We start from the raw sequence: 16,463 nt of genomic DNA, 5'->3' as shown, positions 1-16,463 counted from the left end.
AGAAACTGAATCACTAAATGGTAAATTGAAATAAGAGTTGAAATAAAACACTCAAGAAATAATGCAAAAAGCTCAGGGAAAGTCTTACCAACATATTGAATAAATGAGAAATAATTTCAGGTTCTGAAGAGAAGGTTTAAGTAATGAATACGAGGATCCAAAAACAAAGTATGGAAAGCTTCTGACTTCTAATTAAATGCCCTATAACTTTCTCAGAGTGTTTACTAATAGCCTTTCCCTTTCACCCAATTTTCAAGAATCTTCTAAAGGATAACTGAATATCACATGAATTTAGTCATTGTCATTAGTCACTGCTATATACACAAAGAAAAAAAAATACTTGTGTATTTCACTTCTTTTGGGTTTGTTGTAAGAAGATTCCTGAGTGAGGTTAACCCAATCACAAAGGAACACACATGGTATGTACCCACTGATAAGTGGATATTAGCCCAAAACCTCACAATTCCCATGATACAACCCACTGTCCACATGGAGCTTAGCAGGAAGGAAAACCGGGGTGTGGATGCTTCAGTCCTACATTGAGGGGGGAACAGGATGATCACAGGAGACGGAGGGAGACGGGGGGGCCTGGAAGGAAAAGAGGAGGAAGAGGAAATAAGAGGGACAGTATCAGGTACTGGAGAGGACAGGAGAGAGGTACAGAGGGTCAGGAAATCGAATAAAAATATGTAGCAGTGGTGGATGAGGAACTGGGGATAGCCACTGGAGTGTCCCAGACACCATGGAAGCCAGAGGCTCCCAGGACCCAACAGAGATGCCTGTGGCAGAAATGAGCAGTAAAGAACAGATAGAACCCTGTAGAGACCACCTCCATTAGATAGGAACTGTTCCTTGGTCGAGGGGTGGGGCCACTCACCCATTTCAAAATTTTTAACACAGAAATGTTCCTGTCCAAATTAAAGACATGGACAAAATATGGAGCAGAGACTGAAGGAAGGGCCATCCAGGGACCACCACACCTGGGGACTCTATTCTATCTGCAGACACCAAATCCAGACACTGTTGCTGTTGCCAAGAGCTCGTTCCTGACAGGAACTTGGTGTGGCTGTTCCTTGGGAGGTTCTGTCAGCAACTGACTAACACAGATGTGGATGCTTGGAGTCAGCCATCAGACTGAACTCAAGGACCCCTGTGGGGGAGCTGGCAGAAGGAATAGAGGAGCAGAGAGGGATTGTAACCCCATAGGAAGAACAACATTGGCTGGCTAGACCACCCAGTGTTCCCAGGGACTAGATCACCAACCAAGGAGTGTAGAGGGAGAGATCTATGACTCCAGATTCGTAGGTAGCAGAGAATGTCTGAAATCAATGGGATGGAAGGACCTTGGTTCTATAAAGGTTTAACGCTCCAGCATTGGGTAGGGGGATGCTGGAGTGATGTGGAGAGGGTGGGTGGGTTGGGGAACACCATCATAGAGGCAAAGGAAAGGGGGAGAGGGCGGATATGGGGTTGTGGAGGTTGTGGAGGCATAAGCAGGAAGTGAGAGATCATTTGAGAGGTAAACAAATGGAATGATTAAAAATAAATAAATAAAAACTTCCAAACTGAAACATTTTTAAATTCTTCTCTTTAGTATTTATTATAAGAAATCAATCATGAACTAATAAATGAGCAAGGTAAAGCTTTCTAACTGAACCAAGTGTATGCATCTGAAATTTAGCAGATTGCAGTTGAGGCTTGACTCATTGCTGGTTTGCCAACGTTTACACCGATGAAAGCAAAGTTTTCACACGCAAGAAATGAAAGTTGTGACTGCATTTACCATCTGTTGTCTTCTTAAATAAACTATTCATACTACCACTGCTTGCATAACCATATTTTTTTCTCATATGTCCCCGAGTTTCTAAAATTGAACAGCCATCTCTGAAATACTGTCAACAGTATCTTTTTGAAAAATGAATTGGTTAGAAAAATCAACGGCCATTGCAAACTGTTTGTTAGAAAATTTGCAATTTTTGATCCAGAAATTATCAGTGAACACTGGGAAAACTGTTCCCACAAGTACAAAAGAAGATAGAATAAAGATAAGTGGGTCATCAATGATTACGTATTAAGATGTTATAACGCTCCTCAGAAGAACGCATACAACAAACACTCAAACAGGCTTGATGACTGGTAAGAACTGCTCCTTACTGGTTTTAGAACAGAAGGAAGAACATGGCCCCAAAAGTGTCAACCCCAGGATTAGCACAGACAAAAACGGCAACATCTGTAAATTTCTATTATAAATGTTTAGTTTAGAAAATGGGATAATAATTTGAAAATTTGCTTCAAAATTTATAAGAATTTTTTTAAATAAGCAAGTAATATTTTAGTGCTAAAATAAAATTACAGTTTAGTATTTCATTTTAAGTTAATTTTTACTTATTAATTAAGAAATAGTGGAACAGATTCTGTCTTAGTGAAACAGTTAACTCTCTAGACACTGAAACCAAACATCTAAATGCTTATCTTGGTGGATTTGATCTATTACTCTATGGCTAGGGATGTTAAGCATCTCCTAGACCTGCTTTGAAGGCATGGATGTCTATATTTGATCTCCAGCACTACATTAAACAGCATGATGCATGATCCTATAATCCTAGCACTTATGAACTGAAGGTAAAGAAAGGATTCAAACATTCAAAGTCAGCTTCAGAAACATCGCAGACTGGAAGATAGTCTGAGTTTTATTGTCTCAAAAGCCAAGTTGTGGGGGACCTTGAAGGAAATTTGTAGTTTATTAACATTTCTTAATAATTTAAAAATGAAAATGAGCTGTTGCATATGAATTCTCATTAAATCAATACATATTTTTATTACATAGTCATTTGTAAATGTATGATTCTTCTTCCATAAAACATTTACATACAATAGTAATCCTTCAACAGATACCAAATATGCCTTTCCATCAAAAGTTCAGCACTAATACGCATGTCAATTTCTCTAAAACATGTAACTTAGAAATTTAAAAAATAGGCACATCTGAATAAATATTATAAAGAGTACCAAAATATTACTAGTAAGTTGTGTAAAAATTGTACTTGAAGTAGAACTTAAAACAGAAAACGAAACAAAAAATGTAAAAAAAAAAATAAAGATACAATAGAGCTTTGCAGTTTTTCAGGTTTATAGTAGATTTTGCATCTGTAATGACTTTGGTTTGAATTCTGATTAAATTAAGTTCAGATTGTAACTGTTTTCATTCAGTGAGGTTTATGACAAGCAGGTAATAAATCTATATTCGGTGATGCATAAACCTGTATATATAAATAACTCATCAAGGAAACAATTTATCAAATACTTTGCTAGAAAAAATTACCAATCAAATTAGATTATAAGTTTCAAAAATAGACAAGTTAAAAGCCTTCAAAAATAAAACAATTTTAATGTCCTTTTCAAAAGCTTTTAAAGCACATGATGGGAAAGATAAATCACAATTTATCTTCACAATTCTTAATTAATTCTTGATTTACACAAATTGAAAGAGGATGAAAACAGAAGTACAACACGTTTTTTTAAGAAAAAACAAGAACAACGACAGATGGACAGACATTTCAAAACTAATTTCTCAAAAAGAGAATTCCTGACTCTTGAACATCGATCAGATCACTTCCTTAAATCTTAGCAGATCAACATGGATTATTCAGCTTCAAAATACACCAATAAAACATGATATCTCAGTGGTTTGGAGCCTGAGAAATTTGCACACGAAAAAATCTTAAGTGGATAAGACAGTTTATTTGGCTTTCCTGCCTAAACTCCTGTAAGGCATCTTTACTGCATGTTAGCTTCAGTTAAAGCTTCAAAGGTCAACAGAGTAGAGCACTTGGGGGACATAATTGTTCCTTTATGAAATTGCCACTACTGTCATGATGGCCTTCCCGTATGGTGGAGTCATTGGACACATTAAGACATTAAGTGGAAGTGATTTCATTAGTTCTCTAAATAATACACACACACACACACACACACACACACACACACACACACATATATATATATATATATATATATATATATATGTATGTATGTCTCACTCTAGCAGATTTAGATTAATGGTAGAGCTATTGCCTATTGAAATTTGTCCTTACCCTTACCCTAAAACAAAGCAGAACAAAACAAAAAACAATAGTATATTAAAAAAAAAACACTAGCAGAAGGCATCCAGTACCATGTTCATATTTTATTTAAAAAGATTTGTGTTATGTCTACTTGTGTCAAACAACATGTACATGTCTTTTGCACTAAGAGGAATATCTGAAGAGTATGAAAAGCCTTTGGTTCAGTGTGACTTCAAGCTAGGGTCTGAGACAGTGGCTCACTTCTGGGATATACTTTTTAGTATGCAGTCTTCCTTTACTTGGTTTGTGGAAGATCTTCACATATCAACAGTCATTGATGTTCAGGCTTCTATGTCAAATGTGTATGACCTTCACAAAGATCTCTTGCATTTCCTCTCACTTACTCTGATCCGTCCTTCAGTTACTTTAAATACCTAATGTATGACAAATAAGATGCAAATAGTTGCATTAGCTCTCAGAGAATAATGACAACAAAGGTTCTGCATGTGTAGTATAAATGTACTGTACAGAGGCTCTTTTCCTGTAATTCTTCATCTATGGGTAAGCAAATCTTCAGTGAAGAGCCTATTAAAGCAGAAGGATGAGTATTAGTGGAAGAAAGTGCATATAAGTGGGAAAGCAGGGAAGAAAAAGAACACCATGAAGGAACTGAACTGTTTTTAAGATTATGGCAGTGCAAAAATATTTTTTGAGTTTAGTTGACAATAGTCAACTCAGCAAACTTTAGTGAGTGTACCTTCATATAACTGGCCGTGTTGATTTGGGCAGGATAGTAGAAGCATTTGAATGCTTTTGGCTGAAAAGGCTGTTGAATGTTGAGAGTTTGATTGACTCTTCTGGGGGAAGATTTGGAGCTGGGATGGCTAAAGAAATGGAGACACTGGAGACCTGGCATATAAAGTTTTAGAAGGAAGTTTGGGATTCCTTCCAGACTTTATCAAAGCCAGTTGTCTTTTAATGGGGAGACTGTGGTAGTGAAACCTTTACTTTTCTGGGACAATATATGCTGGGTAGTTGGCCACAAAATACCATTTGTGATTAGTAAGAGAGCAGTATCATCACGTTGAAATCTTCTGGGAAGTACTTCCTCAGGGTCAACTCATAGGGAATATCATCCACAGATGGCCAAAATTGTTCCTCAAGCTGTCAAATGAACTTGCCAAGACATAAATTCCTCCCATATAGTACTAGTTTTGTTGGCATCCAAGCAGCAGAAATGAGTCATGATAACAGAACACAAGCTAAAAAGATGGTTTAGTCCTTTGAGAGTATATTATTCTTCTATGTGATCCTGTTTTGATTCGCAATATCCATGTAGTGTAATTTATAATTCTATGAAACCCTACATCTAGGATCCCAAAACTTCTTTTCTCCACAGGCACTTGCACACACACACACACACACACACACACACACACACATGCAAACACACTCACACAAACACAGAGAGGATTAGTGCATACATACTGATTAAAAATATAATGAATATTGTTAAATGAGAGAAGAGTAAAAGATTGAGTTAGGACAAGTAAGTGTTCCAAAGACCTCTATTTACAAAATAAAGACTTCTCTACAAAGCTCCTCCCCTGTTGATTGATAAATCAGTTCCAGTCAGTACTTCCTCTCAAATAACAAACTGACACACTCTGGTCAATTCAGAAAAGAATATTTGGTACACAGAACATTTATAGCATTTCCTATTTTTAACATATTATTATACATAGGCATGATGTATATGTTAGTATGCATACTGACCTTTCTACTTGTCTGAGCTTAAAGGAAAGGAAACAAACAAATCACTACAATTTAAGACAGTAAGTTATATCGGCACGTGGTCTGGAACTGCTTGAGGACATGAACCAGCATCTTGTCTGCATCCTTTCCATCTATCACCACAGTCAAGCAAACATACTTCATAGATTGCCATATCCCCTGCTTTCTATTTATCCAGTTCGCTATCCACTGTTCATCATATACGCATAAATATTATGTTTGCAAGGAGGGTTGCTACATCACACATTGTTAAGTCCTCCATGAATAACTTGTCAGTCATTGTATAGGTTTATAGTGAGTATATAACTAATACATAGTTTAACAATAGAATGTTGTTCTTACATAATAATATATTTAAATGTAAATGAAGACATAAATTAGCTAAATAGACACAATAAAAACTGTTATTTAACAACTAAACTTATGAACATGATCCCTGTGGTTAATGGGCTGATGGAGAAGGGAGATATTTGTTGGTCAATTGGTTTTAAAACTGAATTTAAATATTTGTTAAGGCTATCAAATTTTGAAGGTTTTTTACAGATCAAGCTGAATATACATAATTAAATACCAGTAGTTAAATATAACTAAAAGGAGATTTTCATGTTTTCCATCCAAAATTATGATCAGTATTTATTATATTGTTCTAACATATATGTATATATACTATATGTATATTACATGTATACAATAGTGTACGACCTATTGATATGTCAGTTAACCTGATATACTATTCCACAATGCATACATCTCTCTAAGTAGACCATTATACCAATAAACATGCACTAGTGTTATGTTGAATGAAGCTGAAGGGGTTTGCAACCCCATGGGAAGAACAACAGTATCAATCAATCAGACCCCCTAGAGCTCCCAAGGACCAAGCCATCAATCAACCAAAGTGTCCACATGGAGGGACCCACAGCTCCAGCTGCATATGTAGCAGAAGATGGTCTTATCTGGCATCAATGGGAGGAGAGGCCCTTGGTAAAGTCTTAATGCCCAGTGTAGGTGAATGCTTGGACAGTGAGGCAGAATGGGTGGGAGGGAGGGTGAGCTCCCTCATAGAAGCTAGGGGGAGGGGTGGGTAGGATCAAGCCAAATGTACTTAATAAAACACTAGAAGTTAAAAATAATTAAAAAGGATTTTTTTATGTTTTCCATACAAAATTATGATCAGTATTTATTGTATATACAGTATATATGGTACATATTATATGATAGGGGTTTTGCAGAGGGGAAACTGGGAAGGAGGACATCATTTGAAATGTAAATAAATAAAATAATCAATAGAAAAACACTAATGCTAACAAAATAAAAAAAAAAGAAAAGAAGGTGACAAGGTGTTTATAACAAATGCCATGGAACTTTAAACTGGAAATAGGCTTTTCGATCATTTTTGTATTTTCCTTTTTAGCTTTGATATGAGGGCTTTTGGCTTGTCTTAAAGTATCTTGTTTTGTTGTCTGGTTGATGTCTCTTAGAGGCCTGTGCTTTTCTGAAGTAAAAGCAGAGGGAGAGTGGATCGGGGAGAGTGGAGACAGGGGAGGGCGGGGAGGCGTGGAGAGAGGAGAAAATGTGGGTCTGGATGTACTGTTTGAGAGAAGAATTTATTTTCAATAAAATAAACTGAAGAGATACTAAGTCTTAATTGATTGTCATACTGACTTAAGGCTCATGTTTTATTCATTTTTACATTTTAACTAATGTTACTTTATTTCATATATGTAAGAATATAAACTATGCAAGACCCTCCAGCTACCTCAATTAGTGGGGAAAATACAAATTTCATTGTTTCCTATACTCTACAGGGTAAATGATAGTACTCCATTTTTAGAAATAAGATGTATTGGTTAATTAAAAAAAATCACTCAGCTTTCTAATAACATTCTGATATATCTGAATTAAATATTTATAGGTTGCTAGCTTTATCATTCTATATCATAGACAATACAGGGAGGAGAGTAAGTGTGGAAGAAAAGGGGGGATATTGGTAAGAGGTAGAAGAAAAGAAGCAAGACCTAGTGACATAAATGTAAAATTTTGAAAAAAAAAAAGCCAGAAGTCTCTGTAAAAAAAAAAAAGTAACCATTTTAGAGCAGATAAAATTTCCAAACTAACTCATTGGCTTTATTTTGCAAGACATATCTAAATTGGCACTACTTGCAGTTTTAATTTTTTTCAGAATTTTGTAAAAGGTATTTAAAGACACACTATTTAAGGGAGTTTAATTCTAATATCCTCCCTACTGTTCTGTAGCAGTAGGGTCATATGTGGACCATTGGACGGATGTTAATGCTTTATTTCTATGAGACATTTAGAAAGATTCTCTTGGGGGAGAAGGGTAAACAGAAGAATAAAATAACCTCCATCTCTTTTGAAGAAAGATCAAGAGAAGTCACTGACTATCTATCACTCCCAGTGCTTTGTGCCCTTGCTCTGTTCTTGAATAAGTGACTTAGCAGCAGGCAAGCTTCTGGCATTTTTAAGTATAGGAGCCAGTGATAAGAGCTAAGTGTTACTGATTCACCATTACCTTAAAATTATTTTCATTTAGCATCATATATTTTGATGTTCCAACAATCTCTTAGCAATGACATTAAACAATTTATTTTTAACTTCCTCATTATATCATTGTTAATTACTTATGTTGTTTTAGTCATTCGTGAAAAAAAAAATCCTTGGGAAACATCTCTAGATGATTCTAGAAAGTTATGACAGCCTTTGACATCATTATAAAATTTTCTACTGATTAACTACACATTAATTTAAGGATAAATTTTACCCAACTATCTTTGGAGTAAACAGAAATCTTTCATTAATGGAATAATTTAAAGTAATGTCTTCATGTGGGAATAGATTTACATTTACTTCAGTAACAGCTAGGAAATCACACAATGTTTTATACTGCTCCATTTTAAGCTTATCACTTTAGAACAAGAGAGTAATATCAGACTTTTGTTTTGAATAGGTGTCATCTACTAAGCACATAACCATTCAAACTACTAAGCATTGATCTACATGCAAAAAATGTTGAGGGGAAAGAAAAAAAATAAAACCTCTCAGTTTATGAATATGACATACTGTAATCAGACCACATAATAAAAGGAAAAATAATGTCCCATAGTAACACTGGCAGAGACTATGGGGGGAAGGCAAGTTGGAACATAGTAAAGGCTCAACATCAGAAACAGCCTGAGAGAAAATGTGACAGGGAAATCCAAAAGGAAGGCACGGCCTAGTTACTAGGTAGAGTGTATTATCTGACTCAATGTAACAGCTAGCTCTGGTTGCCATGTAGGGAATCCACTGTAGGTGATAATGACAAATGCAGGCTGCAGATTTAAGCAAGCTGGCAGTGGGAAGTGACAGGGATTTGTCACAGTCTGGATATACTTTGAAGGTATTGTCAAGAAGATGGATTGTGTGTGGAGCATGAGATTAAGGGATGAGTCATAACTCCCAGGAGTGAGTATCTAGAGAGTTATTTGAAGGGTAGTTTCCATTTATTTACCTGGAGATCACTATGGAAGCTCATTAGTGCCAGATCTATACAGGGCTTGCCCCTGGTATTTGAAAATACTATTTTAAACTAAATATATCAAATATCTCATCAAATCATAAATTTATCATAATAAAATCAACATATTAGACTTTATTTATAGTTTGTGTGAAAAAAATACTGTGTCACCAAATCATGAGCATAAGTAAAAAATAACTTTGTTCACATTATGTTTTAAGAACTGTCATAAGATGTCCCATATATTATCAGCTTCAGATATGCTAAATTAGGTTTGTCTAATAAAAGATACAGATACATAGAAGATGACAGAGACCATGATGATGATAGCCAGACAGATAGATGATAAGTTGGATCATAAATACCTAATGAGTTGGATGATGATGAATTAACAGAGATCAAAAGTCAATAAATTCATTTTTTAAAAGTCAAAGAAGTACTGCAGGGACAAAATGGTTTTGGAGTTAAACACAAGTATCCTGAGAAGATTTTTTAATTGATTAATAATAGAATATGCTGTAAGTCCATTGTGACGAATTGGGATTCAGCGGTCTTTGCCACTGCTGCTCTGGATTCTGAAAGTTCCAGTTCCAAGAACTGAGAAAGATAAAGGCCCATGTGACATGGGCCTGGGTAGAATATGAGAAAAGAAATACAGAGAGTAACAGGAGGAAAACTCTAAAAAGTAATAAGAGAAATGGTACATTTCATATTTACTTTATACATTTCACAACAAGGACAAAGAAGTATAAAACCAGCAAACAAAATCAGCTACTACTATTAAGACTTCAAAACAATTTGAAATTATTAAAGAAAACCAAAAATGCACCTTTACTCATATCTCATTTCTCTCATGCACCTTCATCATGATGGAAGCATTTTATGACATAAAACAAAACACAACAAACAAACAAGCAAATAAACAAAAACAATTACAGAGCAATGCCTCTTAACAATGCAATAGCAGAGAGTTAATGTAAATGTCAAAATCTTTTAGTTTTGTGGGAGGGAGGCAGTCTGTAGTAGGTGGCTGGCCCAGTATGCACTATGCTCTGGGCTGACTTTTCCATAAGGAAGAAAAATAAGTAAATAAAGAACAGTGGGGCAATGGGTATACAAGAAGAGAGGAATGAAAGAAAATAAGAGAGTAGTAAGGAATCTGAAGTCAACCCCTTATTAGGATACTGTTTCTTTAAAATTATACCACTCAGATGTAAGCCTGGGATTTTACATTTGAAGGGTAGAATTCCTAAGAGAGTAGCTTTCTATTCTTTTCTTTTCTTTTCAATTTAATTAATGTCTGTGAAAGTGAAATTTATTCTCATTTCTTCAAGGAGGATATCAGATATGAGAATAATAAATAATTAACAAGTGTTTACATGTCTTACTTTAAGGTAACAATTCTTAGGTTCTCTGCTATTTGTTAATGGCTTAATTCCCTCCTCTGAACTTTTTATCCATTCGGACATTTCATAGGAAAATGTTGCAAACGTTTCCGGAGAAGATTTCAAAGTTATAACAATTTTCTTACTCCTGAAAGTAATGTTTGAAAAATGAAAGGAAATATTTTATATTAAGCAGAAACAAATTATGTAGAACCTATACATCAAATTTTCTTTAACAGAAAACATATTTATCACTTACGGAAATACAGATGTATATGATTTGCAACTCTATACAAGTAGATGATGGAATCTCCTTAGTGTTACTTGTGACCTATATTAAAATATGACATCTTAATATTTTCTGTACCTAAAGTAAATAATTATGTTCAACTAGTAAATTACCTGAATTACCACAGTGAGTAAATTTGAAAATATAGCATGTTTTTGGCAGTTGTGAAGAGCAGTGAGCAGTACTCTTATCTCAGAGTCCACCTGCAGTATGCTTACATAGAAATAAGTGATTGGATGTTTTGTTTAGACAAACAACAACCAACAGTGTTTCTATAAAACAAAATACACAGATTTTTTTTTTAAATATCAATGCTGTAATGAATTGAAGTTGCTGCCTTTTCAACTGCATGAAAAACATTTCGGTGTATGATACATGCCCTTAAATCTCCAATAAACACAAGTACAGACTTCATTTTTCTAATCTAAGACATACAAATTACAGCATTCTTCTTGAAACACCTGTGAGTGCAGATGCAGAGAGAAGGGACATTTAAAAGTCTGTACTTTTTAAGAATATAGAGAATGCTCTTTAAAAAGGTAAACTCTTTAGAAAATTAAACAACCAAAAACAATATACTAACATGTTAACAATTTGGACACATACTAAATACTTTTAATGTTTATTATTTTACTTCCTATTTTTTACAAACACTTCTGAAATGGTGTATGTTTTACTGTTATAAAACATGAAAATAAAATTTTTAATGCAATCTATTTTTTGTTCTAATTGATTTTTACTTATGGGTTATGGGCAATGCAGAAATTAAAATGATTATTTATGGTAAGTATAAAAAGAAGCATATGTTTCTTCTTGATACAGTATATAAGGCATTTTCTTACTCTCTCAAGAATTAAGTTTGATAATAAGAAACGCATTTAACCAAGTCCTGTCTCTTAATTAGGAAGTTAGTAGTTTTGAGGCTAAAAAGAATCATTTAAGAAGATAAATAAATCTTACCTTATCCACAATACATATCTGTTTTCTTGTATGGGCATCCAGTATTTCAATCTCAAAATGAGTCGTTTTTGAATGTTTGACTGCTGTAGTAGTTTTCAACGGGCCTGCTGAGAGTACAAGTTGTGACAAAGAGTGGAAATTTCTTGTATTCTTCTTCATTGTGGACTGTGGAAGTCCCTGGAATAGTAATTCCTTCTTGCGTTCCAGGGACTTGTGCCTTTTGAACATTGTGTGAACTAGCAGGGGAATCTGGCATGTAAACAGGAGAAACTTGCAAGAGTGTCCCTTTGCGCCTTTTAAATACTGCTGTGGACACCCTGGAGGTCAAGTGGCATGCCATTCCAGAGGTCTAGTTTTATTTAGCAAGCTGGAAAACAATGACTGATCTGATTTCTATATATAACACTATTGAGAACTGCCGCAGAGTAGTGCATTGCCTTCTGCATTTGAATTATTTCTTGCTTTCTCTTTTTATCTCTGCTACTTATGAGTACTCTTATCTGAAATTCCAAAGCAGAAAAAAAAAAAAACAGAGAGCTTTTATTATCTCCCAGTTCCGGATACAGTAATCTTCAAACCTATTACATACTGATTCGAATTCATACATATTATACTCCAGAAGGTGACACCATATTAGGTGAATTATAGGGCTGCAAGATATTATATAACACATTTAAATTCAGTCTAGAATTAAGGTCACAACATATACAGAAAATCAGTTATAGGATGAGTTTCACTTAGTGAAAGAATTTGAAACATAGCCCAGAATGGGAAAGACTGAACTTTCATAGACAAAAAACTGCCAGGCAGCATACAGTGTAAACATTTGACCACATAAAAGACAAACTAGGATACATTTGAATAATACTCTTTAAAAATGTAAACATTATATATGCATATATATGCATATAATATATAAAAACACATATATTCTCATATATAAGATATATCTATATATAAGATATATCTTTATCTATATATAAGATATATAAAGGAACACACACATATATAACACATATATATGAACATACATGTATCTGTGTGCATATATATATATGCATATATATGAGACAGACTTATATATGTGAGAGATGTAAAGAGAAAATTCTGTGTTTACTCTGAATTATTGTTTGGAAAAAAGCATCTTCAGAAAATTTATGAACAAGACATGGCATATGATTAATACATTTTATCAGGGATACTAATCAGTTAGGAAAGGAACTTAAGTTAGAAGAAACTGAATGAATAGTACCTGGTAGAATGATTCATGATATACTCGAGATAAACAGAGAGATAACCTTGTGAGAAAAGAAATTTACAGCCAAGCCTGATGATCTGATTAGGGCTCCAGGTTCCCCATTTGTGGAATGAGAAATCTAAGCATACAAAATGCCCTCTGACGTCCATAGGCATCTAAACACCCATTGAGCGTATGGACACACACACACACACACACACACACACACACACACACATGCAATTTAAAGATTAGAAGAACCACAATGCACTCATCTCAAAGTCCTTGTAAAATGATCCCAAAATATAAAACGACATAATAACCCTCCCAGCAATATAATGTCAATAAGAACAATAGTGATTACAGAAAGAGAAAATGGTAGAGGAAGTCATAGCATAAATGTTGAAAATTGTATGTATTAATCTGTGATTAATTGTTTAAAATGTGAGAAAATAAAAACACATTTTGCAACTAACTATTATCATATGGAAATGAAGTAACTTTGACTGTAAAGTGCCTTCGGTTTTTCTTAGTTGATTTAGAATTTTCGTAATTCAATTAACAATGATTCATTACATTCATGACGCCAGCTTATTGATAAAATGTGTAGTCATACTAACAACTGAAAAAATAATCAGTCAGGAACTAGAATCTTCATTTTAATGAAATATAGTTATAAAAATTTTGAATGAGTTTTCAAAAGAAACATCATTTTTCTGGTATTATCATTTTTGGTCTTCTTTAGCAACAACAAAATATTAATAATTTCCTTATTTCAAAAACAACTTTATGTGGGTTCACCTTTTATTAATTTATGGTTATGTTTGTGTGTATGAATATGTGCCTGCTTGTTCACATGTACACCATTACTAGTGCCCAAAGATATCAGAAGATGATTTAGACCTTCTGTGAGTGGAGCTTTTGGCAAGTGTCAGTCACTTCAGATGCTTAGAATCAAACTAAGGTCCTGTGCAAGACCTTAGTTAGTACAGAGAGTGCTCTAAACTGCTGACCCATCTCTCCAGCATTTCATTAGTACAATTCATAAAATAATTGAACTTTATAGAGCAATGTTAATATATGGAAGCTATTTAACGTTATTTTATAATTTTAGTTTAGTATTTAATTATGACTATGTGTTTTTGAACGATTATAAATATTTTCGTACACACAGCAGAATACCACATAGGCCAGAATAAGAGACAGACCCTGAAAAGGCAGAGAGAAGTAAAGTAGTTGTGAACTGAGAACAGAACTCTACTCTACTGCAAGAACTCTGAGAAGGGAAAGCCCCCCATGAGTACCAACATGCCCTTGCACATCAAGTGACATCAGGACTAGACATACCCTTTTCCACTAAGTCCAGACAAGGCAGCCCAGATAGGGGATAGAGACCCAAGGAGAGGCACCTGAGTGGGAGTCAGCAGTTGCTTCACTTGTTATGGGATTCACGAGAAGAGCAAGCAGCATATTTGCTATAAATATGTAGGGGGCCGAGATCCACCCCAAGCCTTCTCTTTGATATTTTCTAATTGAAGAACCAATTTTGTTGGAATATTATTAACGGATAGTGGTGGATTATTTTCAAGGTCAGGTTTTGAGTTTTAAATTCTTAGATTAGAAAAAATGAATAGTTTCTAGTTCATCCTAGAATAATATGATTTAAAGTGACTTATAATCTCCAGGATATATTTCTCATCAGCTTGAGTCTCTGAGAACATTTAATTTTTTATGTTCAACATGTTGTTCACAAACATTTCTTTAGAAAGTCACTTTCTAGTTGAAATTTCTGAGTATATTTTCTTTATAGATTAATTTCTGTCCTTTTGCTTGCAACACAAACATTATGTTTTAATATGGGATTTTTTCTCTTTTTTCTTTTTTCCTTCCTTTTTTTATTGGATATTTTATTTACATTTCAGATGTGATCTCCTTTCCCCATTTTCTTCCCACCCAGGAACCCCCAATCCCAACCCCCTTCCTCCTGCCTCCATGAAGATGTGCCCCCACTCACCTGCCCACTCCCACCTCCCCCACCCACGAATTCCACCACACTGGGGCAGACATCCAGCCTTCAATAGAACAAGGGCTTCCTCTCCCTTCTATGCCCAACAATGCCATTCTCCCCTACATATACAGCTAGAGCCATGGTTCTCTCATTATGTGCTCTTAGGCTGGTGGTAGACCCTTAGATTTAGACCCTGAGAGCTCTTGTTGGTTGAAATTGTTGCTCTCCCTATGGGGCCACAAACTCTTTCAGCTCCTTCAGTCTTCTCTCTCACTCCTCCTTTGGGAACATCCACCTCTGTATATGGCAGGCTCTGGCAGACCTCTAAGGATACAGTTATATCACTCACCTGTCAGCATGCACTTCCTGATATCCACATCAGCATCTACCTTTGGTGACTGCACATGGGATGGATACCCAGGTGGGGCAGTCTCCATATGACCCCTCCTTCAGTTTCTGTGCCATACTGTGTCTCCATATTTGCTCCTATGAGTATTTTGTTACTTCTTCTAAGAAGGACCAAAGCACCTTCACTTCTTCATGAGCTTCATGTGGTCTGTGAGTTGCATCTTGGACATTGCGAGCTTTTGGGCTAATATACAATTGTCAGTGAGTGCATACCATGTGTGTTCTTTTGTGATTGAGTTACCTCACTAAGGATGATATTTTCTAGTTCCATCCATTTGCCTAAGAATTTCTCGAATTCATTGTTTTTAATAGATGAGTAATACTCCATTGTATTACTCAGAAAATGTGCCACGTTTTCTCTATCCATTCCTCTGTTGAAGGACATCTGGGGTTTTGCAGATTCTGGGTATTATAAATATGGCTGCTATGAACATAGTGGACCATATGTCCTTGTTATATGTTGGAGCTTCTCCTGAGTATATGCCCAGGAGTGGTGTAGCTGGGTCCTCAGGTAATGCTATGCCCAATTTTCTGAGGAACTGCCAAGCTGATATCCAGAGTGGTTGCACCAGCTTGCAATCCCACCAACAATGGGGGAGTGTTCTTCTTTCTCCACATCCTCACCAGCATCTGCTATCACCTGAAATTTTGATCTTAGCCATTCTGACTGGTGTGAGGTAGAATCTCAGGGTTGTTTTGATTTACATTTCCCTGATGAAGAAGGATACTGAACATTTCTTTAGGTGCTTCTTGGTTATTTGAGTTTCCTCAGTAGAGAATTCTTTGTTTAGTAGCTCTGTA

At 35.2% G+C, this 16,463-nt stretch overlaps 1 protein-coding gene across 1 annotated transcript in view; it reads right to left on the bottom strand.

Moving 5' to 3' along the window:
• The window catches only part of Tecrl (trans-2,3-enoyl-CoA reductase like), a 69,473-nt gene extending 57,041 nt beyond the window's left edge, over positions 1-12,432 (bottom strand). Inside the window, exon 1 of the mRNA XM_028780837.1 lies at positions 12,010-12,432. Within this exon, the coding sequence (XP_028636670.1) occupies positions 12,010-12,237 (228 nt within the window). The 5' untranslated portion in view covers positions 12,238-12,432. The remainder of the gene's footprint in view (positions 1-12,009) is intronic.
• Between the last annotated feature and the right edge of the window lie 4,031 nt (positions 12,433-16,463).

This window comes from Grammomys surdaster, unplaced genomic scaffold (genome assembly GCF_004785775.1).
Source record: "Grammomys surdaster isolate TR1022 unplaced genomic scaffold, NIH_TR_1.0 372, whole genome shotgun sequence".
Taxonomy (NCBI): Eukaryota; Metazoa; Chordata; class Mammalia; order Rodentia; family Muridae; genus Grammomys; species Grammomys surdaster.
This window is presented reverse-complemented; position numbering and strand designations above follow the sequence as displayed.